This window comes from Littorina saxatilis, unplaced genomic scaffold (genome assembly GCF_037325665.1).
Source record: "Littorina saxatilis isolate snail1 unplaced genomic scaffold, US_GU_Lsax_2.0 scaffold_1442, whole genome shotgun sequence".
Lineage (NCBI taxonomy): Eukaryota > Metazoa > Mollusca > Gastropoda > Littorinimorpha > Littorinidae > Littorina > Littorina saxatilis.
In genome coordinates this window covers 5,001-28,352 of record NW_027126687.1, presented here as the reverse complement: position 1 = coordinate 28,352, position 23,352 = coordinate 5,001, and the positions used below count along the sequence as shown (strand labels likewise).

General features: G+C 40.8%; 1 protein-coding gene and 1 long non-coding RNA gene across 2 annotated transcripts in view; one reads left to right on the top strand and one right to left on the bottom strand.

Moving 5' to 3' along the window:
- Nucleotides 1-500: 500 nt before the first annotated feature.
- On the bottom strand, nt 501-14,556 carry LOC138955182 (uncharacterized; the record flags this gene model as incomplete). Its single annotated transcript, XM_070326845.1, has 6 exons — nt 14,296-14,556; nt 12,623-12,814; nt 9,888-10,079; nt 4,361-4,559; nt 1,692-1,816; nt 501-641 (listed from the first exon to the last, which is right to left on the bottom strand). Coding segments are annotated over exons 1-6 (1,110 nt in total), but the record flags the coding sequence as incomplete, so codon positions are not given.
- A 5,784-nt stretch (nt 14,557-20,340) lies between these two features.
- LOC138955181 (uncharacterized) overlaps nt 20,341-23,352 on the top strand; it is a 6,018-nt gene continuing 3,006 nt past the window's right edge. Inside the window, exon 1 of the long non-coding RNA XR_011452133.1 lies at nt 20,341-20,473. This is a non-coding gene — a long non-coding RNA (uncharacterized lncRNA). The remainder of the gene's footprint in view (nt 20,474-23,352) is intronic.

The window sequence follows — 23,352 nt, the reverse complement described above, 5'->3', positions numbered from 1 at the left end:
TTTATATAGCGCAACATCATAACTTTACATTAATTATTATGCTCTTTGTGCTTGACACATTTAAAATTCAAACACAGTTATACAAGCATTTACATCCACATTCATGACGTTAAACGTCATTTGCGAGTCTACCTTCATGTTAAAACTACCTCCAGTTTAGGACCAATATCTGTATGCTTTTGTTTTTTGTTAGGTCATCATAAAATTCCACTGCAATACCCTACCCCCCCCCCCCCCCCTTTTTTATTTTTTTATTTTAACAAACTCTTTCTTCTTCAGAATTTTAAACGATGCTGAGGTAGAGCACTATTTAGAGATCAAAATAACCAAAGGGAAGTAAGCGCTCCAGCGCTGTAAATGCACACGACATGTGTAATGGCCGGAGTAAGCGAGATCGAGAGTTATACGGAACCAATCTCCTGGCACATGAGAGAAAAACAAGCATTGCAATGAACAAATAAGCGACTTTCATCCTCAATCTTTCATCAATAGAGTCTTGCCTTGCTGGCTCTCCTGACCCTCCTCTCCGCGCATCGCACGAGGATGATCCCCCAAAAGATCAGCAGCGCCAGGCCCAGCAGCGAGCTGAGGACAACCACCATTATCAGGGACCACGAGTTGTTGGACTCGCTGCGGGACAGCTGAATACATATCAAATCAATCAAATCAAATGAAATCAAATTTAATCAATACAAGTCAATGAAAGCAAAGCAAAGCAAAGCAATGCAATCAAATCAAATCAAAAAGAAAATCAATCAAATCAATCAAATCAATCAAATCAATCAAATCAATCAAATCAATCAAATCAATCAAATCAAATCAATAAAATCATGTTACTCAAGACCAAAGCAAATCAAATCGAATCAAATCGAATCCAAATCCAATCCAATCCAATCCAATCCAATCCAATCCAATCAAATTAACTTTATTATCTCAAATCTGAGAAATTATAGCGGTGGTGCATGAACATTAGGACAAACGGAACACCACCACATCAGTAACATTAAAATACATGTACTTACTAAAGTAAAACCTCCCACTAGCGACCTCGGAAATGTCCATACAACTCGGTCGTAAAAAGGAGGGCCGGTCTCTTATATACATATATTACCATAAATTTCGCTGAATACAAATACTCACACAATACAAGAACAAAAGTGTTGATGCATTCACATTTGAGAGGCTGTACAAGTGTTAATAGTTCGCACTTCGGTAGGGGTGGTGTGGACAGGGTGGCTGACCGTTTGAAATTGAGTGTATGGGCGGTGGACAGACCAGATTATTTATCGGTCGGATCGGGAGCATAGTAATTGCTTTCTGCTTCATCTTTGTCGACCGAGGCAAATGAAGATGAAACAGAAGGCGATACACACCCCCCCCCCCCCCCCCCCCCCAGGACCGACAAAGAAGTCAGTCTGGCAACCACCCGCTAATGACCGGTTTTATCATCGGTATTTTTGTGTAAACTTTAGTGGTAAATCAACCACAGGGAGCCATGTTGTAAGCCCAGTTTTCAAAATGCATGTTCAATGGCGATATGAGGTCAGACAGTCGAAGCCATAGTCACATTTGTTTTCTTCATTGTTTTAAATCGATGACGTTATCAAACATGTTACAAGTTATTACACACACACACACACACACACACACCCGGCCGCACCCCTAAACACACACACCTCTACCCAACGAACCTCCGGTTTTCTGTTAAACGTGGCGATGGAGGTGGTGCTGGGCGCCCGGGATTGCGTGACGAAAAACCCGGGTGTGGCAGACGACTCGGAGGTCGGTTGGTCTGCAGGGGAGTGCGTGACACTGTCTGGACAAGAACAACAAGAAGAAGAAACGCTTGAGTGTGTCAATTTAAATTCACATAGTCTCCCCTTTCGACTCTATCTTGGTTTAGCTTACTAGTTACATTCTTAATTTTTATAACCGAGTGCCCGAAGCACAACAATTTTCATGGCAAAGCCAATCCTACAGCCATACACACACAGCAGGTTTGAGATGCTAGAGCTAAATTAATAGTCTGCTGTGGGGTACATAAATGTTCTCAAGAGCATAGTACACGAGACAGCAGCAGCCAGACCATCCGGTGTGACGTTTTCATCTTTCGCCGTGTTGATATTTCGCTTCTCGGCCTCGTTCATCTAGTATAAACTCGTGACAGGTGTGACGTTTTCATCTTTCGCCGTGTTGATATTTCGCTTCTCGGCCTCGTTCATCTAGCATAAACTCGTGACAGGTGTGACGTTTTCATCTTTCGCCGTGTTGATATTTCGCTTCTCGGCCTCGTTCATCTAGTATAAACTCTAAACTGAACAAAAAAACGCCCTTCGATAGTACTGATGAGCGACCTTGTGTACCTTACATTCATGGGGCCAAATTTGTGCAACCAATTTGTTTTATTTAACTTAGAAATTTGATTCATCCTAAAATGTACACTACATTGGGTGTGCACGTTAAAGATCCCACGATTGACAAAAGGGTCTTTCCTGGCAAAATTGCTTAGGCACAGTTAATAATTGTCTACCTATACCCGTGTGACTTGGAATAATAGGCCGTGAAAGGTAAATATGCGCCAAAATGGCTGCAATCTACTGGCCGTATAAAATTTCATCTCACACGGCATCACTGCAGAGCGCCTAGAACTGTACCCACGGAATATGCGCGATATAAGACTCATTGATTGATTGAAATGTTTTCTTTCTTACTCAAGGGACGTAACCAATCAGTACACGTTTTCGAAGAATTCGATTTTGGGGGTGAAATCTATTAAATTTTACCACCAATTTTCTTCACATGCAAGATACTGACATGCTTATCGTCCATAATTTCACTTCTTAATTTTACCAGGAAACAACATTTCAGTCTTGAGTATATGTCGAGGGGGAAATATGTACACAGGCGAAAGATGAAATCGTGACACCGGAACCCAGGTCAAAAAATGAGTTACTTCCCTTCGGGCCTCATTCTATCCCTGACAGGATGCCTTGGTTTTCCTTGTCTGGAGAGGAAATCGATTTTTTTTATTTTTATTTTTTTTACATATTTAGATCTTATGGATACATATAAGCAGATTCGCGATCGTCGATGATGATTTTTCATCGTGTTGTGTAATTTTTAAATTACAAAGGAATTGATATGTAAGACAGTTTCAAGCGAGCTATTTTTCGCGGCTGTATTTACTGTGCAAACAACTCTAAATATGGCAAAAGTGTCACGTGATAATCAACCGTTTGGTTTCGGCGCTCGCTGGAGCATACGATTTTTTCTGTAACCAGTTGACAGTGATGCAACCATATATTACGGTCTCCTTCCGGCACGCGGCAGTCCCAAAATTTCGACTTGTTTTGACCTTAGAACGATGTCTTTATCATAACTGTGAAGAACAGAACGGAGATCACTGTCGAAGTCGGCCAATCTGCAATCATTTTCGTCTCGCGAACACTGCTCGCGAACAACATATGGGAGATAACTCTGCATTCTTGTTTTGATAGAATCGCGTAGGAATTTAGCGTCCGGTCAGAGAGACAACTGGCGATAGCCGTGGAGCGATGGTTATCAGAATGCAGCCAGACCCCATCACAAATAGAACTCAATTGATAGGTGTCTAGCCGGCGACGTAGAAAAAAACGTCGAGCTACAGTAAGTAGCCCGCGCACTTCGCCGACAGACAACTCTGCGCAATCTGCTGTGATGGGTGACGCAGTAGTCTCCCTCTCACATTTTAATCTGACATTTTCTATCAGGGTATTATTTTGATCTTGACAGAAACTGCATTAGACATTTTTGTGTGTAGGTAACCACGCTTAATACAAGCATTGCAAGCACCAAGTTTTTCTGTTTTATTACTGGCCACCGTGTGTGTCCTGCATACAATTAGAATTGAAACAACCAACGCTTGTTATATGTTCAAAAATCACAAGTTTGCCTTCAGGCCTCCCCCAAAAACTACACAGACAGACATACACACACACGGGTTCTCATAAACACGAATAAACACACACACACGCACGCGCCCACGCACCACAAACACTCACACACTGATGCAAGCACGCACACACGCACGCACGACGCACACACACACACACACACAGAAACACACACAAGCGCACGTATGCACATCATCATACTACAGTGTATATACATGGCACAGATAGGGAGGGTAAGAGACACATACATACACACACACAGACACACACAGACAGACAGACACACACACACACTTACACGCACACACACACACACACAGAGGCGCGTATGCACATTCTCATAATCATACGACTGTGATATCACAGACACATGAGACCGTGCTAATCTATTCTACGTAGTCCGTACTGCTGACTGATATCATAGGTACCTGAAGTAGTCTGCCCCCCTCCTCCTCCTCCTCCTCCTCCTCCGTCTAGTTCCCCGCGGGCGGGTGCGGTGGTGGTGGTGGTGGTGGTGGTTGTGGTGGTGGGATCGGGCTGGATGGTAACGTTGTAGCTGGTGATGATTTGCTTGCCAAATTTCTCCAGGCCTACGTGAAACACCTCGCACTCCAAGAGCAAAGTCGTCTGCAAGCACATAGACATTGAGAGAGAGAGAGAGAGAGAGAGAGAGAGAGAGAGAGAGAGAGAGAGAGAGAGAGTGAGAGAGAAAGAGAGGGAGAGTGAGAGGGAGAGTGAGAGAGAGAGAGCGAGTGAGAGAGAGAGCGAGTGAGAGAGAGAGCGAGTGAGAGAGAGCGAGTGAGAGAGAGAGAGAGAGAGGGAGAGTGAGAGAGAGTGAGAGAGAGAGAGAGAGTGAGAGAGAGAGAGAGTGAGAGAGAGTGAGAGAGAGAGAGAGTGAGAGAGAGAGAGAGAAAGAGAGAGAGTGAGAGAGAGAGAGAGTGAGAGAGAGTGAGAAAGAGAGAGAGAGAGAGAGTGAGAGAGAGTGAGAGAGAGAGAGTGAGAGAGAAAGAGAGAGAGGAAGAGAGAGAGTGAGAGTGAGAGAGAGAGAGAGTGAGAGAGAGAGAGAGAGAGAAAGAGAGAGAGAGTGAGAGAGAGAGAGAGAGAGTGAGAGAGAGTGAGAGAGAGAGAGAGAGAGAGAAAGAGAGAGAAAGTGAGAGAGAGAGAGAGAGAGAGAGAGAGAGAGAGAGAGAGAAAGAGAGAGACTGAGAGAGAGAGAGAGACAAAGAGAGAGAGAGAGAGACAGAGAGAGAAAGAGAGAGAGAGAGAGAGAGAGAGAGAGAGAGAGAGAGAGAGAGAGAGAGATTAACGAATTTAATGCATTTAGGCAACATGCCCCTTGCAATTGGGGGAAAAAACGTGGCAAAAACAACATCAAGGACAAACATAAATGTAATACTGGTGGACTATCTAGTCCATCAGAAAAAGTAATTGTGATATTATATAATATGTACATTACAATGACGGCCATAGCCGGTTAAATAGTGTAGTTAAGTTGTCGCCTTTTCTGCTATTGTTCAGGATTTGCAATCAGCTCTTGTCAAGTTTTAAACAATCAAAAATAAATGATGCCAGCATTTCCTGATTTTCAATATGAGACAATGACAAAAGGTGACGTTTTCATGTCAGTATGTCCCAAATGACATCACCAGTACATTTTTCATTCTATCTAATCTGTTTTCGTTCTATTTTTTCTAATAACATGCGTTAACAATTGATTGCCAACTGGAATGGAAGAGCACAAAAAGTGTAACTTGATATGTAGTTTCTCTAGAGGGAAAAACATCTTCCACTTTCATGTCAGTGTGTCCCATGCAACATACATTTGCCAAACAGCTATGTGTAAGTAGATTATTTGTTAGTGGTATAGAAAATACTGATCAACAATCAAAGTCAGTTTTCACATTCATTTTCTACCTATTTCTTATTTGTTTATTCTTTTGGCAATGGTGAAATGTCAGCAATCGTGTGTCATTCGGGACAGTAGACATGACACCTGACCTTTTGTCACTGTCTCATATTCATTAAGTTGACAGAGAGAGAGAGAGAGAGAGAGAGAGAGAGAGAGAGAGAGAGAGAGAGAGAGAGAGAGAAAGAGTGAGAGTGAGAGAGAGAGAGTGAGAGTGAGAGAGAGAGAGAGAGAGAGAGAGAGCAATCATATAAAATACAGAAATACGTTGTATGGAATGCAACACAATGTGCATTTAAGGAATTACATAAGGAGAACTCAAAAATTACATTGACATAGTTATACCTTTCATTTGGGAATAAAGTTGCTCCGATCAGCTACACATCCGTTAACACTAGTACAAAATGTTTAACAAAATAACAATCGAACAAGACATTTCATTCACGAATGATGTGTGAACGTGACTGTCTCTTAAACATTTTCACTGAAGTTGCATTTCTTATCTGTTGGGGGAAGGAGTTCCAGAGAAACCCTCCCGAGAAGGCTAAGCTCGATTTGTAGAGGTCTATGCGAGGTATTGGAGGGATGATTTTTTGGGACCCATATCTTTTTGTGGCATGTTAACGTTTGAAATGTGATTGCAAATATTTAGGACAGTCGTCATTTAGAATTTTATACATGAACACAGCCTTGTTTAACGTCAACTGATCTTTCAAGGGGAGGAAATTCAAGAGCTTTAGTTTATCATCCGTGTACCTATTCAAATCATGCAGAATAAGTTTAGCAGCTCGGCGATGCAGGGAATTGAGTCTTTTCAACTGAACATCACTGCAGTTATCCCAAAGTGTCGATGTGAAGTTTATATGAGGCATTATGTGGACGTAATAGAACATTTTGAGTGCTGCAGAATCTGCGTAATGCCTTAATTTTGATAACAGGTACAAATTGTTTGATACTAGTTTGCAAATATCACTCAAATGAGTTTGCCACTTCACTCTTGATCAATGGTAACACGGCCCAATAATCCATGTTCCCTAACTTGCTGCACTTGAGTTGAACCAACTGACAGTTGTAATTGTAAAGGACTTAATTGGTGTTTTTGTCTCGTGGTTATCACCATACTCTTTGTTTTAATCGGATGAATGATCATTGCATTAGAAACGCACCACTCAGTCATTTCATCCACACTTGTTTGAAGAGAAGAGTTGACGGATTCCAAAGATTTTTGACTGGTGTGAACAGAAGAGTCATCCGCGAAGACCTCACATCTGACTTTTTCATCGGACACATGAAGGGGTAGATCATTTATATAAATACAGAACAAGATAGGTCCTAATACAGACCCTTGAGGGACACCACTCCTGACAAACTCGTTTGACGAAGTTTTACAGTTAATGGATACATACTGTTTCCGTTTTGAAAGATACGATTCAAAAAAGGCACAGGCTGAGTCGTCTTTTAAATAGCACTTTAATTTCTTTAGTAGAAGTGAGTGATCTACTAGGTCAAAGGTTTCTTAAAGTCCAAAAACAACGCTCCCGTTATTTCTGCTTTGTTTATTGCTGACAGCCATGTCTCGCATAAAGAGCTTAAGGCGGTGTGGCAGGAATGCTTAGTGCGGAATCCAGACTGAAAAGGATGAAACAGATTCATTTGTTCCATATATGCCAGTAGGTGTTTTTGTATGTGCTTTTCTAAGGGTTTAGATAGAACAGGTAAGAGGGAAATAGGTCTAAAGTTGTTTGGGTCTGTAAGATCCTTATTTTTTGGAAGTGGTAATACCTTTGCACACTTTAAAATAGAAGGGAACACGTTTTGTAGTATGCTTAGGTTATAAACATAAGTTAGGGAATCGACAATGTAAGGTAAAGCAAGTTTTAGCAACTTGACTGGAATCTTGTCTGGACCCATTGACTTCTTATTCGCCATTTGTTCTACCAGTTTTCCTACCTTGTGCACTGAGATTGGAGGAATAGAAAACATGTCAGTTTGAGTCAACTTTTGTCCACAGAATGTTCTTAATTTTTCAAAACAATCATCTGTATCAAGGGAATCATTCTGATTGACACAAGATTTTAGGTTGTCTGCTAGAGAAATGAAGTGTTTGTTAAAATCATTTGGAGATATTTGTGAATGAGAATTGGTTGATCCCTTCCTAGATTTATCAAGAATTTCATTCACTGCTCGCCAGATTGTAGCTGTATCCTTTTTTCAGAAATCAGTTTATTAAAATATTCTGCCTTTGCTTGTCTCATTGTGTCTAAAACTTTATTTTTTTGCAGTTTATACTCTGTTTTCATGTTGCGCTCTTTACAATAATCACGCATCGCCATAGCCTCGATAATGTCCGAGGTTAACCAAAGGGGGAGCTGGGGATGTTTCACTCTATGCTGACGTAGTGGTGCGTGTTTATCAATTATTGAACACAAAATCTGGTAAAAAATATTGCAAGCGCCCTCTGCGTCACTGCAATTGAATACGCTATAAAATGGAGCTTTGTTAAGGTCATAGAAAAAGGCAGATTCATCAAAATACTTGAAACTTCTGTATTCGATTGTTGTGTGGCCTTTATGACGTGAGAGAGAGAGAGAGAGAGAGAGAGAGAGAGAGAGAGAGAGAGAGAGAGAGAGAGAGAGAGAGAGAGAGAGAGAGAGAGAGAGACATTGAGAGAGAGACATTGAGAGTGAGAGACATTCAGAGAGAGAGAGAAAGAGAGAGAGAGACATAGAGAGAGAGACATAGAGAGAGAGAGAGAGAGAGAGAGAGAGAGAGAGAGAGAGAGAGAGAGAGAGAGAGAGAGAGAGAGAGAGAGAGCCGACAGAGAAACAGACAGACAGGCAGACAGACAGACATAATGCATGAGACAGAGAGACAGACACAGTTCCGGACAACCATGCAGACACAGAAACACCTCTATCAGTCAGGGCCTTGGTAAAATAGTTTACAATATTGCTATTTCATATGTTACATGGATTTCCATTGATCAATTGGGCAAAACTGAGCTCATTGTAAAAGTGATATCGACGACATTTCCGTCGATATCAGTTTTGATATCGACGACCTCTTTATTGCTTCCCCACTTCAAAAACAAAAACACCTAAATTTAAAAACAAACAAATATATATGAAAATGTAATGATCCCAGAATTTAGTTGAGCAAGTGACTAAAGACTTTTTGAAAGAAAAGACATTTTTAAATACTGAAAAGTACAAGAAAAGAGTGAACACAAAGAAATAATAATCAGAGGGAGGGATTTGGAACAACCAAAACTGAGACAAATACTTTTGTAATTTCTTTACAGTAAATACAAAATGTCCAGAGAATTAGCAATATATCTAACATTGACTGACTGTGTGATGATATCTTCTGCTCTTGGTCTGTTTCGACAGTGATATCAAAATCTCGACCTCCTGTCTCGATTTTGATATCACTGTCTCAACAGACCATAGCAGAAGATATCATCACACAGTCCGTCAATATTGGGTAGTATTTCGAGTCGCTCGCCCGTCCCCTTCAGCCTCAGTCTTATATTGTCGGATGTGTCGCACTGATGACGACTGTTGACGCTGAGTGCGTCCTAAGTGCCCCAGGGCCTGTTGATGAAGTTCAACAACGACAACCACCACAACCAACATCAACAACAACACCATCAACAGAAACAACAGCGACAACCACCACAACCAACATCAACAACAACACCATCAACAGAAACAACAGCGACAACCACCACAACCAACATCAACAACAACACCATCAACAGAAACAACAGCGACAACCACCACAACCAACACCAACAACAACACCATCAACAGAAACAACAGCGACAACCACCACAACCAACATCAACAACAACACCATCAACAGCAACAACAACGACAACCACCACAACCAACATCAACAACAGCACCATCAACAGAAACAACAACGACAACCACCACAACCAACATCAACAACAGCACCATCAACAGAAACAACAACGACAACCACCACAACCAACATCAACAACAACACCATCAACTGCAACAACAACGACAACACCAGCAACGTACCGGCGTGTTCCCATGGTTGACGGGCGCCCTGATGTTGATGCAGCTTTTGACGCAGTGCAGAGCCAGACGACTCTTGAAGGTGTCCAGGTAGCCCCTGTTGACCGTCTTCTGCATGTCGTTCTTGTTAGGGAATCCGTTAACACGCCACGTCAGCGAGAACTCAACGTGTGTGTCGTACGTCACGTCTTGTACCTGGGGTATGTACCATGAAATACAACAGAATGTAACAAGTCGCGTAAGGCGAAATAACAACATTTAGTCAAGCTGTCGAACTCACAGAATGAAACTGAACGCACTGGATTTTTTCACCAAGACCGCATACTCGTAGTTTCGTCAGTCCACCGCTCGTGGCAAAGGCAGTGAAATCGACAAGCCAGAATAGTACGGCAATGGTCGCGCTGAGTAGGATAACACGCTTTTCTGTATCTCTATTCTTTTTAGCGTACTGAGTTTGTTTTTAATCTAAACATATCATATCTATATGTTTTTGGAATCAGGGACCGACAAGGAATAAGATGAAATTGTTTCTAAATCGATTTCGGACAATTAATTTTAATCATAATGTTCATATTTTTAATTTTCAGAGCTTGTTTGTAATCCAAATATATCATATATTATATGTTTTTGGAATCAGAAAATGACGAAGAATCAGATAAAAAAAATGTTGGATCGTTTATAAAAATTTTTTTTAAATGACAAGTTTCCGATTTTTAATGACCAAATTCATTAATTATTTTTTAAGCCACCACGCTGAAATGCAATACCAAAGTCCGGCCTTCGTCGAAGATTGCTTGGCCAAAATTTCAATCAATTTGATTGAAAAATGAAGGTGTGACAGTGCCGCCTCAACTTTTACAAAAAGCCGGATATGACGTCATCAAAGACATTTATCGAAAATATAAAAAAAAGTCCGGGGATATCATTCCCAGGAACTCTCATGTCAAATTTCATAAAGATCGGTCGAGTAGTTTAGTCTGAATCGCTCTACACACACACACAGACAGACAAACACACACACAGACACACACACATGCACAACGACCCTCGTCTCGATTCCCCCTCTATGTTAAAACATTTAGTCAAAACTTGACTAAATGTAAAAAGGGAAAGACACCCCGATATTCAAGGCTATATCGAGCGTGCGCCTCCACACCCGTACTCTCTAACTCAATCAATGATCGAGATGCTGTGTATAGTCTCCAACACGGAGGCGATTTTATTCCGATCCAGACGTTGCAGAGGTGCGATAGGGGAAGGGCTCCTAATATGGACCGGCTCCTAATACGGACCACCGCCTGTTCTGACAAACTAAAGGCGCTAGAGCGCTCAAAACAATTTCATTTGCCGTATTCACCCTCTCTGGATAACTTGCACATGTCAAAACAGTTGCAGAAACACAAACCTCAAACCCGTTAGGCTTTTTCTCTTTTTACATCATGCAAGTTTTCAATCAATGTTTTAACATAGAGGGGGGATCGAGACGAGGGTCGTGGTGTATGTGTGTCTGTCTGTGTTTGTGTGTGTGTGTAGAGCGATTCAGAGTAAACTACTGGACCGATCTTTATGGCGAAATTACTACATTTAGTCAAGCTGTGGAACTCACAAAATGAAACTGAACGCACTGCATTTTTTCACAATGACCGTAGTCCGCCGCTTGTGCAAAACGGAGTGAAACTGACGAGCCTGCTTAGCGCGGTAGTGGTTTCGCTGTGCTGCATAGCACGCTTTTCTGTGCCTCTCTTCGTTTTAACTTTCTGAGCGTGTTTTTAATCCAAACATATCATATCTATATGTTTTTGGAATCAGGAACTGACAAGAAATCAGATGAAATTGTTTTTAAATCGATTTCGGAAATTTAATTTTGATAATAATGTTTATATTTTTAATTTTCAGAGCTTGTTTTTAATCCAAATATAACATATTTATATGTTTTTGGAATCAGGAAATGATGTAGAATAAGCTGAACGTAAATGTGGATCGTTTTATATAAAAAAAATTATTACAATTTTCAGATTTTTAATGACCAAAGTCATTAATTAATTTTTAAGCCACCAAGCTGAAATGCAATACCGAAGTCCGGCCTTCGTCGAAGATTGCTTTACACAATTTTCATTCAATTTTCTTTTCATGTTTGCTTGTTTTTCATTTAAACTGTACAATAGCCGCCATTTATATGTATTTTTCTAGAAAACTGTAAACACCACTATAAGCATTATGCTTGTTGTTGTTTACTCTATATGCGTTTTTTGTAAATATTGCACAAACGTTGAATAAAACAGTTTAAACCAGGTACCCATTTCCAGCTGGGAAAATCAGGTACCCATTTGGAAATCGACCAGTGTGTGAACCGAACACACGACCTCCAGCGTGAGAGGCAAGCGCTTTAACCGCAAATCACTGTTTTACTCTGGCCCCACAATACAATACAATACAATACAATACAATACAACACAACAGAACACAACACAACACAAATTACAATGAAATACAATACAATAAAACACAACACAACACAACACAACACAACACGACACAACACAACACAACACAATACAATACAATGCAATACACATTGTTTTATAAAAAAAAAACACACCATTGCATGAAGAATTTAAAAAAACCACCAATTGGTTAATTATACAGTACCTACTAAATGTTTGGATATCACTTCATGCGACTTGTTTTTCTCAGATATTAATTATCTCTTTAATGTTGAGTAAAGAGTAAAAGCTCACCGTGCAGGTATGCTCGCCTTCACCCCCAGACGGCAGACTGCGGGGCCCCGTTATCACGGGCTGAGAGAGCTCCATGACAACGAGGGGGAAGGGGATAGCGCTCCGACCCCGCCCACTGGGATATTTGGCATGACATTCGGCGCTGGAGCCATGGTGTCGCGTCGTCACAGTTATGCAGTAACACTGTGTCATCTTGGAAAGACATTCAAAAACAGTGTCCAAAAATTCAAGGACGTTTTTTCTAAGGTATCAAAGTAGGTTACATGCTGAGTCTCAGTGAATATTTGAAATAATGGTCGAAGTTCGCGGATCATAAAAAAATCGAGCTCCATTGTTCGCTTGGGTTCGTGTCGTTATTGTCGGGTGCGTATATATATATCGCTGACACTGTACGCTGGTGTCATTAGAACTACGTGTCATTTGTCCTGCTGCGTCTCAGTTCTGCGACGTGTCGCTATAACTTGTATAAGTTGATTATTGCTACATGTCAACCAAAGCCCAAAAGTCACGCAACCCTTTTATGTAACAGAATATGTATTATCTTTGTTTACTGAAATAATCCAAAATCTTCCCCTTTGTTATTGTGTCATGTTGATATTGAATAAAAACTGTTGCTTAAAGTTACTGGAACTGTCAAGTCTAGGCGCACGGAGCCCCTAGGGCTTTCGGTCATGCCTCAGGCAGCTATCCGTTTGGAAATATTAAGTCTTCCCCTTTATTATTGTGTCAAGTTGAAATTGAATAAAACAGTTGCTTATTTAATGTACAAAACTTTGCAAACAAAGAAAACCGTAGCAGTGGGTTAAAACTGAAGTAAAATTGTGTTGTAGAGAGATAATTTTGACTGAAGGTCGATTCATTCCTTAAACGTTACACACACACACACACACACACACACACACACACACACACACACACACACACACACACACACACACACACACACACACACACACACACACACACGGCACACACACACACCACACACACGCACACACACCACACACACACACGCACACACACGTACACGCACGCACGCACACACACACACACACACACACACAAACACACACACACACACACAGTTCAAGAGACATATAACTAAACTAGATGAATACCCGCTTCGCCGGGTACGGCTTTGCCGGGAAGAAGTCGAGCCGAAGGAAGGGAGATAAACGCGCAAAACACTGGAGAAGAGTAAAAATAGTATAACGGGAATATGGATTGAGCGTTGTCGACAGTTACCTTCTAAAAATAGAAACGGGAATATGGATTGACGCCACACGAAGGAAGGGAGATAAACGCTGAAAACACTGGAGAAGATAAGGTAGAGTTACTGGGAATGGATCCAGAGAAAAACCAAAATCGGTTCAGCGCTGCGCGCTGAGAGCACGTGTTGAAATATCTCATCGACCAGGTTGTGTCCGGGGTGTACCTGAATATGGCCACCAAATTTGAAAGAGATCCATCGAGAACTTTGGCCGTGCATCACGGACACACACACACACACACACACACACACACACACACACACACACACACACACACACACACACACACACACACACACACACACACAAGTCGTATATATATATATATATATATATATATATAGATGGCAGACGAATGACGGAGAGAGTTAACTGCGGACGCTGTTCTTGAGTTTGACCCACCGTTAGGCCAAACATGGATACGGGGAAGTTGTTTTCCTGCTCATCATTGTTTGGCCAAATCGAAAACGTCACCACTGGTTCCCCGAAGGTGCTGCTTTCCGCATGACAGCACATGTCCACGACCTTGCCCAGTCTCAGAGGCTCGCTGACATTGATCCATGGCTGTGGAAGATCTTGACTGTGTACAAGGTCGAGGATGGTCAGTAATAGGTGTAAGGTTCGCACCTGGAATTTGGTGGTACAGCGCTGCCGGACAGCCATTGGTAATTATTCTTTGTTTGTTCTTTTGGGGGAGATGAATGAATATGACGTGTCAACAATGACGTCATTGTTGCGCCAAAGAAAGAATGACCGCGTCTCGTCTCTGGCAACCCAAACTATGATTGTCACTGAGTTTCGGACAGCCCAGCTAGATAGAGCCAAGCACTCAGTGCAGGGGTCACAGGGGTCACAGCATTGCTGAAGCAACGATTTGTCTTTTTGTCTCGATATAAATTGTCAAAAGCTTGAATTGACAGGTCCAGTAACACATATAAACACACACACACACACACACACACACACACACACAAACAAACACAAACAAACACACACACACACACACACAGACACACACACAAACAAACACACACACACACACACGCATACACACACACACACAAACACACACACACACACAAACACACACACACACACACACACACCTGCACATAAAGACCGCCTCCATACACTCACACAAAAAGATATAAGCAATATCACTCACGAAACGAAAGAAAGCCCACAGACAGAGAAGAAGAAACAACACTGTCATAAAACTACGCACTCCTGAAAGACATCAATAATAATAAGATTTCTTTATACGCAAAGCAGCGCCTGCGATGATTACTTGCGATAAAAATGTTGATCACACTGATTTACACGATTAATTTAAATAACTAGCAGTAAGGGCCCGGCTTTCCCCGGGGAAATAGCAGAATACTAGTATAATGGTAAGCGTTCTGAAGGTACACTTATATCCATTTTCGGACATGGCAGATTGTGAACACTTTGAACCAACGCTTACATATGATTCACTCAACATGCATAATTTTCAGAGTACGATCACTTTGACCTCTTCTGATGCCTTTTTTTTCAGATTAGGGGTAATGGTACGTTGTGCACATCGGTGCAAACATGACACGGTCAAAGGTTTTGATTTTTTGATATGTGATTGTGTGGACTCTGCTCGGTATTGTGTCATTTTTTGGGTTAAAATCGAGCGCATGCTCCAGGAAATATGTTGATGCGAATAGAGAAAAAGATCTAATTTTGGCTTACGAAAACGTCATGAAATTACGCTATTTTCAGCCATATCGGAAAGACACGTTACAATAGATCCAATAGAAACACATCACAATAAACCAGGAATTAATTAATACCACTTCCAAAATAGGTCCTGTGATTGTTCTTGATTGGACAGATACGTACCGTCCATTGAATTACCCAACCCCTGTTTATCTGATTCTTGACATGTCATCATAAGTATTCAAAATTCTGTATAATAAAGTCTGTCCGACTGATTTCTCTAAAATATCACAGGCAAAATGTGACCCTCCACCACGAAATGAGTCGCATGTAGGGAGGCCCACAGAGAAAATCCAAAATGGCGGCCACAGCCGTGATTTTTTTTTACTTTTCTATGAAGATTTAAAAGGCTAAATAAATATTTTGAAAACGTCAAACAACTTGCAAGGGTTTCTCCAGTTGTTGTTATTTTGAATGATTGTTGGTATGTGAACGTGCTGTTTTTGGTTCATGAGTAAAACAAGTCCCGAACTTGCCCCAAAACGCTATCTCCCGCTTCGGACTTAGCCGCAAACGCGGTGTACAGGGAAAAAGCTATTTGACGTCGCGGCAAGCGAAACACTCGAAATCGTCACCCAAGTTCCAAGAGCGCGCGAAGAAAAACTATTTAAAGTACAATACTGAAATTTAGTGTGGCATAAGATCAACCCTTTGTTATGATGTATGTGAAAGAGCGACTTATCAACATTTTATTAACGTCTTGAAAAAGGGTGGGTTCTGAACACAGTGTTTTACTTTTTACACAGATGTTTCTGGAAATCGCCCATTCCTGTCAATAATGTTAAAAGGCCAATCTACCAGGACAATGTCTTATCTAATCAATGTGTGCAATACTTTAACCGGGCCAACCGATTGACGTGAAGCAATATTTCAACTTTTGCGCCGTCCAAGGCCGAATCGCGTATGTTCTGAGATCTCGCAAGGAAAAAGTATTAGATGCAGTTTACTGACATTTTGCATACCATCAGATCAATCCTTTGTAATTATGTATTCCGCTGAGCGACTCATAATTACTATTAACATGTTGTGAATATAGTTGATTCTGAACACAGTGTTTTTGTTTTGACACAGGCGTTTTTGGAAATCGCCCATTTCTCTCAGTAATCTTAAAAGGCTAATCTACAAGAAGAACATCTTTTCTCATCAATACGGGCTATACTTTGACCGGGCCGATCGATTGAAGTGAAGCGATTATCCAACGGTTGCGCCGCCGAAGGCTGAATCTAGTCATTTACAGAGTGATACAGCTATTTGCATGACGCCGCGGCAAGCTGAAACACTCGAAATTATCGCCCCAGTTCCAAAGAATCGCAAAGGAAAGATATTCTAACCAGATTCGTGTAATTTTGCGTGCGATACAATCAACTTTCTGTTATTATATGTTTAAAAGAGCAACTTACACAAATATCATTACGTTGTTGAAAGGGTTAATTCTGAACACAGTGTTTTCTTTTAAACACAGGCGTTTTAGGAGCCACCACGAAAACTTTGCACATCGGCTAAACGGCCACCTCACACTTTCACGTTTTTGTGAGTGGTTCCATGATCATTACTCACATGACAGCACAAAGGTCTGCCAGTGAGTTTACTGAGTTTACACACTGTGATCGAAACAACTGACAGTCAAACACTGACTTGCTTGTGCCGAAAGCCTCTTTGCACAAACCATGGCGACGAAAAGGAAAGATTACAGCGTCTTGGAAAAACTTGAATTCTTGGACAAAGTGAAAGGATATCCGCCTAACACATCAAAATTGCAGCTTGCAAATCAGTTAGGGGTCCCAAGAAAAACCCTTTGTCGATGGATTAACGACGAGGATCATCTCAGGAGTGAAGCTGTAGGTGGACGCTTGTCTGTCTCAAAGAAAAGGAAAAGAGGAGGAAAAGACGATGAAGTGGACGAGGCATTGGTTGATTGGTTCAATATGCCCTGGAAAATGCCTTCGGGGAAGAAGAACTGCATTGCCTGGACGACGGTTGTCTGTGCTGCAGTGAGGAAACGTGCCAATGCCAAACAGAAGCAGACGACACTGGACACATTTTTTGGAGACATGTAGAGCACGTATGCCAATGCACGAAACTTCCGCTTTCCGCTACCATAAGTAACTTCCAACATCCAATATTTTTGTTCTGAGGAACTTCCCGATGCGATGTTCGGATAATCGGCCACTTCGGATAATCGGCCATAATTCAGTCAGTCCCAAAAGTGGCCGATTAACCGGAGTCGACTGTATATATATATACATACATACATACACACATACATACATACACACATACATACATACATACTTACACAAAAACACCCATAGACATGCACATTCACTTTTAATCAGAATCACACAGACAGACACACAGACGAACAGACACACACATATACACACACATACACACACACACACACACACACACACACACACACACACACACACACACACACACACACACACACACCTGTTGCTTCTGTGGCTGCAATATATATGGCTTCCAAGCCAAGCGTGTGTCTTGGGTTACTCCAAAAAAAAGGTGTCATTTCAACCTGCGGAACCGCTTCGTTCTTCACTTTGAGTGAGAACTTGTGTAACTGTTTTTATATGGTGCCGATCGATCGAATTACCTGATGTTTTTGTTACATCTCTTTGTTTGTGTGGCTAATGATCTGCAATGTTTTTATATGGTGCTGATCGATCGAATTTTTTGTTACATCTCGGTTTTGTGTGACTGATGATCTTACATTATTATATGGCGCTGAAGTACTGTATAATTTAGTAATATCTCGATGTCTTTTAGACTATGATCTGCACTGGGTTTTGTAGCACGGAATTACCTGATCTGTAGGTACATCTCATTGAATGTGTAATGTCTGTTTAACGATGGCTTTAATACACAAAGTCACCTGGTGCTCTTCTTTGATCGCGATGTGTTTGCATAATTCATTTCGGTGCTACAATTTCCGTCTGTTCTGTTTCATCTTCATGCTTGTGTGTTTATTGATGGTATTATTATAATGCTGAATTAATTTCCCGACGATTTTTGACATTTAAACTGTGACTGATGACTTGAAATGACTTTTATGGCGCTGAGTTGTTTGATGTTCTTAATTGGTTCTCATAACTAATGATCTGACTTGGGTTTCTTTTTGGCGCTAAATACCTGATGTTATATTCAAATGTTTCTTTGTTCTGTTATGCAATTGTATTTGTTACATTTCATTGATTAGACAATTTCTGTGTTGCTATGACAGTTTTTTTGGAAAATCTGTTGTTTGTGTCATTATTGCATTGCAGGGGATTTTGTCATTCTGTATACCTGACCTTAATTGCACCACAACAAGGATAACAGATATTGTGTGTGTGTTGGTGAATGTATGTGTGTGTGTGTGTGTGTGTGTGTGTGTGTTTGTGTGTGTGTGTGTCACTGTGTGTGAGAGAGAGAGAGAGAGAGAGAGAGAGAGAGAGAGAGAGAGAGAGAGAGATTCACATAAAAACAATAAGGATACATACATACATACATACATACACACATACATACCTGCATACATGGATATATACACACTTACATACACATAATTTGCTATATAATCGCGGATATACAGGTTAAGGAAGAAACGCACACATTTTCAGTCAGGCAGATTAAAATATAACGCATAACTGCAAACTTGTGCTGTAGTTAGTGTTTTCTTGTTTGGAAGTAACATTATTATCATTCAATGTGTGGAAATATGCTAAAATGTGAGGTTACAAATGTTTATAAAGATTGACATTGCGGAACATTAATACATTTTATAGTTTTTATTTTAAATTTATTATTTTTGAAAATATTGATTTTCAAGCTTAAGTTGTAAAGTTTTGATTATACAGCATCAAAAGTATGACAGCTAGATTGTACACAAAGAGATCTTCCATTTGATATATCGTATGACATCTTTACCTGTAAAACCACTGAAGATTTGCTTGTTCGCGTTTCTTAAATTTCGTGTGATGACGTCAATATAGCCTAAAATTGCAATCGGCTATAAAACCCTTTTTATTGCATTTATTGGTTCAACTGTGATACATTTGTGGTTGCTGCAATCTGTTTTATAAAATAAAACCGAAAAGGTCATTTCTTTTTGCTTTTTTTAATTTGTCGCCCTGTACATAACTTCCCAATTGTGAAAAAATCGCATATTTGCCTGACTTTACAGTCCAATACCTCCAAATGTATAATTCTAACAGGCTTCAAACTTTGCACAGCAATTCTATAAGTACTTTTACATTTCAAACCTGAACTATAAGAACATTGCTTAATTTTGAAGCTGTTTACAGCACTCTAAAAATGGCCTTCTGTGGTCTGTTCACGCTTACTGTCAGTGGGCCTCCCTATCGCATGTCACCTCGCGCGGTTCTGCGCTAGGCTTGATGTAAGTCCGGGGAGTGTCTGGTAACAGTGTGAGGGTCACCTATAGTCACAGGCTTATAACTCAAACAGTTTTCGCTCTTTTCTAAAACGGTTTTCACCACTGGATAGAGCATAAAACACTCTTCAGGAAAATGTAAAAATACGAAAATCATGCAAAGGTGACATCCGACTCATTCCGTGGTGGAGGGTCACAAATATTAGCGAAATTTATTTGTTTGTCAATCGATGTCCCAACTCTTCAACTTTTGCCTCCAAGGCGTCACAATAGCAACGTATTTCATTTATAGCCACAACATCTGCTCTGGTTGAACGAACTCCAGTTGACTCCTGTGCAGACTCTATGCCGAGTATACTTAAACCAGAGTGTTTCTGATCTTTGCGAACATTGTGCCGTTGTTCCTAGCGCGGTCAAGATACTGCAGTATGTTGTCAGGTTTGTATTCGATTGATACTATACGTACATTAGGATTTGTATTTCTGATCAAAATAGGACAGTTGACTTGTGTGCTTTGTCTTTTAAAATTCATGAATGTGCATTGAAAACTTTGTAAATTGTATGTTTTTGTGAGGCGTATAGATATCCTCATTATTATTATTATTATTATTATTATTTAAGTTATTGAGACATCCCAGTGCACTAAGGGATTTATAGAGCAAATCGAGAAAATTCATTATTGAACGAAGCGCATAGCGCTGAGTTCAATAATTATTTTCGAGATTTGCTCTATAAATCCCTTAGTGCACTGGGATTGTTTCAATGACGATATTGTCAGTACCGCCATAGAAAAAAGAAGATTCCAAACGCACATTTTGCAACGCGCATTTGAATAGGCATAACTGTGTGGTCAGATCGTGTTCAGTAAAGATCTACTTTTGTGTGGGGTGTCTCAAGTGTATCGTGCTTTCGTCACACGCATTTTAATTTCTTTTGGTAAATTCCAGTGTAGCGTTAATCTGAACAGTGATGATCTTTCAGAGAGACCTCATTTGAACTCGGAGAAAGGACTTCGTTATTTGCGATTCGAAACCTCCAGTCGAGCTTCGACGGATTGACTGTGCGGAGTGACTCCCCTTGAATTGACTCGAAGCGAGACTCGACGGTTTGCACATTTTCAAAACAAATGTGGCATATTTCTCGTGTTGTATCTTCACTCATCGGGGAGTCTGATACTAAATATGAACGGTAAGAATGCTCTGAACCCTACACGTATTATATCCCCATCGTTTTTTCGTTCACATTTGCCCAACATGTTAATTTGCTGAGCGGGGTTAATGTCGTCTGCTAGGCTACCTGGGCGAACCACTGCAGTCTGCACTGAGTCTGCACGCATGAGGCAGGCTGTTAATAAGTCTTATATATGGTAAGAACGTTCTGAACCCTACACGTTTTCGATTACGATTGTTCTTGCCTTGAAATAATAATTCGGAAACCATTCATTTACTGAACTGATGTAGTCGTATTTCTGTGTAGTCTGCTACAGAGTCGATCGAGTCAGTCTTCCAAACTGGTCTAGCTGGTACGTTATCGGAATAACACTTGTGTTTTCTGTTAGCCGCTGGGAATTGTATACTAACTCATCATTTGGTAATGTGGATGATAAGCTACATGCCACTAACACGGCATATGAGAAGAATCTATGCAAGTCGGCGAAAATTAGATGAAACACAGCGGCTTCTATCTTTAGATCAGTGGCAGCCGCACTGTGGCACAGGCACATGCAATCTGTCAGAAAAACCCACTTCTGCTTTAATTGAGAAGCAGGGAATTTATGGTCATTTGGTATTGTGGAGAATATAAGCTACATGTCAGTAATTAATTCTGAGGATGAGAGCACAGTCTTGCTTAGGCAAAGGGCGTAAGAATACGCTCTGTGGAAAAGTTAGCGCACTCTTGGTTAGCGCATCGCCATTAGCCAATCAACTGGTTCACATCAGTCATGTGACACCAGTACTTACTGACAATTATTATTATTATTATTATTATTATTTGACGCAGATCAAGACAGTCATTTTGGGCACAATCTCTGATCAACATAATGATGACATTTGACACAGAACAAGACAGTCATTGTCGGCACAATCTCTGATCAACATGATGATGACATTTGACACAGAACAAGACAGTCATTGTTGGCGCAGTCTCGTAGAACGATGACTGTCATAAGTTTGGTTTATTTGTTTATTGTTGGTTTAAACACAATTTTATTCAAAATACATGACATGAAACAATTGACAAAAATGCAGCTAGGACACGAACTCAAGCAAATGCGTATTTGACGTGACCATAACAATGCTAAGTTACACAAGTTTTCATGATGGTGGACAACACAATTATTAACCAGAAGAACAAAATGTAGGAGGGGGGGGGGGGGGTATGGGGAACTTAATCAAAACAGGAGGATTTACTTAGAATTTTTATTTTAATAAAAAATAAAAATAAAAAAATAAAATAAAATAAGGTGAGACTATGTTTATTGTTGTTTCATGTCTGGAGATACCAGGGGGCGTAACCCATGTAAAACCTTGGCCAGATCTGGGATGGTGAGCCGAGTCGTTTACACGCCAAGGACCGGTGTAACACGAGAAAATTACTCCCACGAGATTTTTACTCCGGAGTAAACATTTCGTACGAAAAAGTTACTCCCTTTACGAAAAAAGCACTCCCCCATTGCACGAGAAAATTACTCCCCAAGACAGGTGAGTTCCGAGTAAACATTTTGTACTAAAATGTTACTCCCCTGACGAATAAATAACAAATAAATTACTTCACCCAACACGAGCAATTGAACTTCCCATGCCAGGTGTACGAAATTTTTACTCCCTTGTCCCCTGTTAGTCTTGGTGGTGGAAGGGGTGGAAGGAGGGTAGCGCGACGTTCGTGTGCGCGAGATCACTTATTGGCATTATCCCTTCGCCCGCATCCCATTTTTGCGTACGAGATTTTTTGTGGAAGTAAAACAAAATGGGGAGTAAAAATTTCGTGGAGGGAGTAATTTGTTCGTGCCTTGGGGAGTTCTTTTCTCGTACGAAAAGTGTACTCGGAGTAAGAATTTCGTACGAAATATTTACTCCGGAGTAAATTTTTCGTGGAGTAAAAATTTCGTGTTACACCGGGACTTTCAGGAATCCACACTCAAAGTTAAGCCTAGGTCCCACTGTGGCGAATCATGTTTTGACGGCGAACAACAACAATTTGGAATTCGTGGAGAAAATCGCCGAGGTCGTTGTGGTTCGTATATAATTATTGCCTCGTTCTTGTTCGGCCGATTTTTCGCAATCATTCGTGGCAAACATCGTTATGGCGAAATCGTA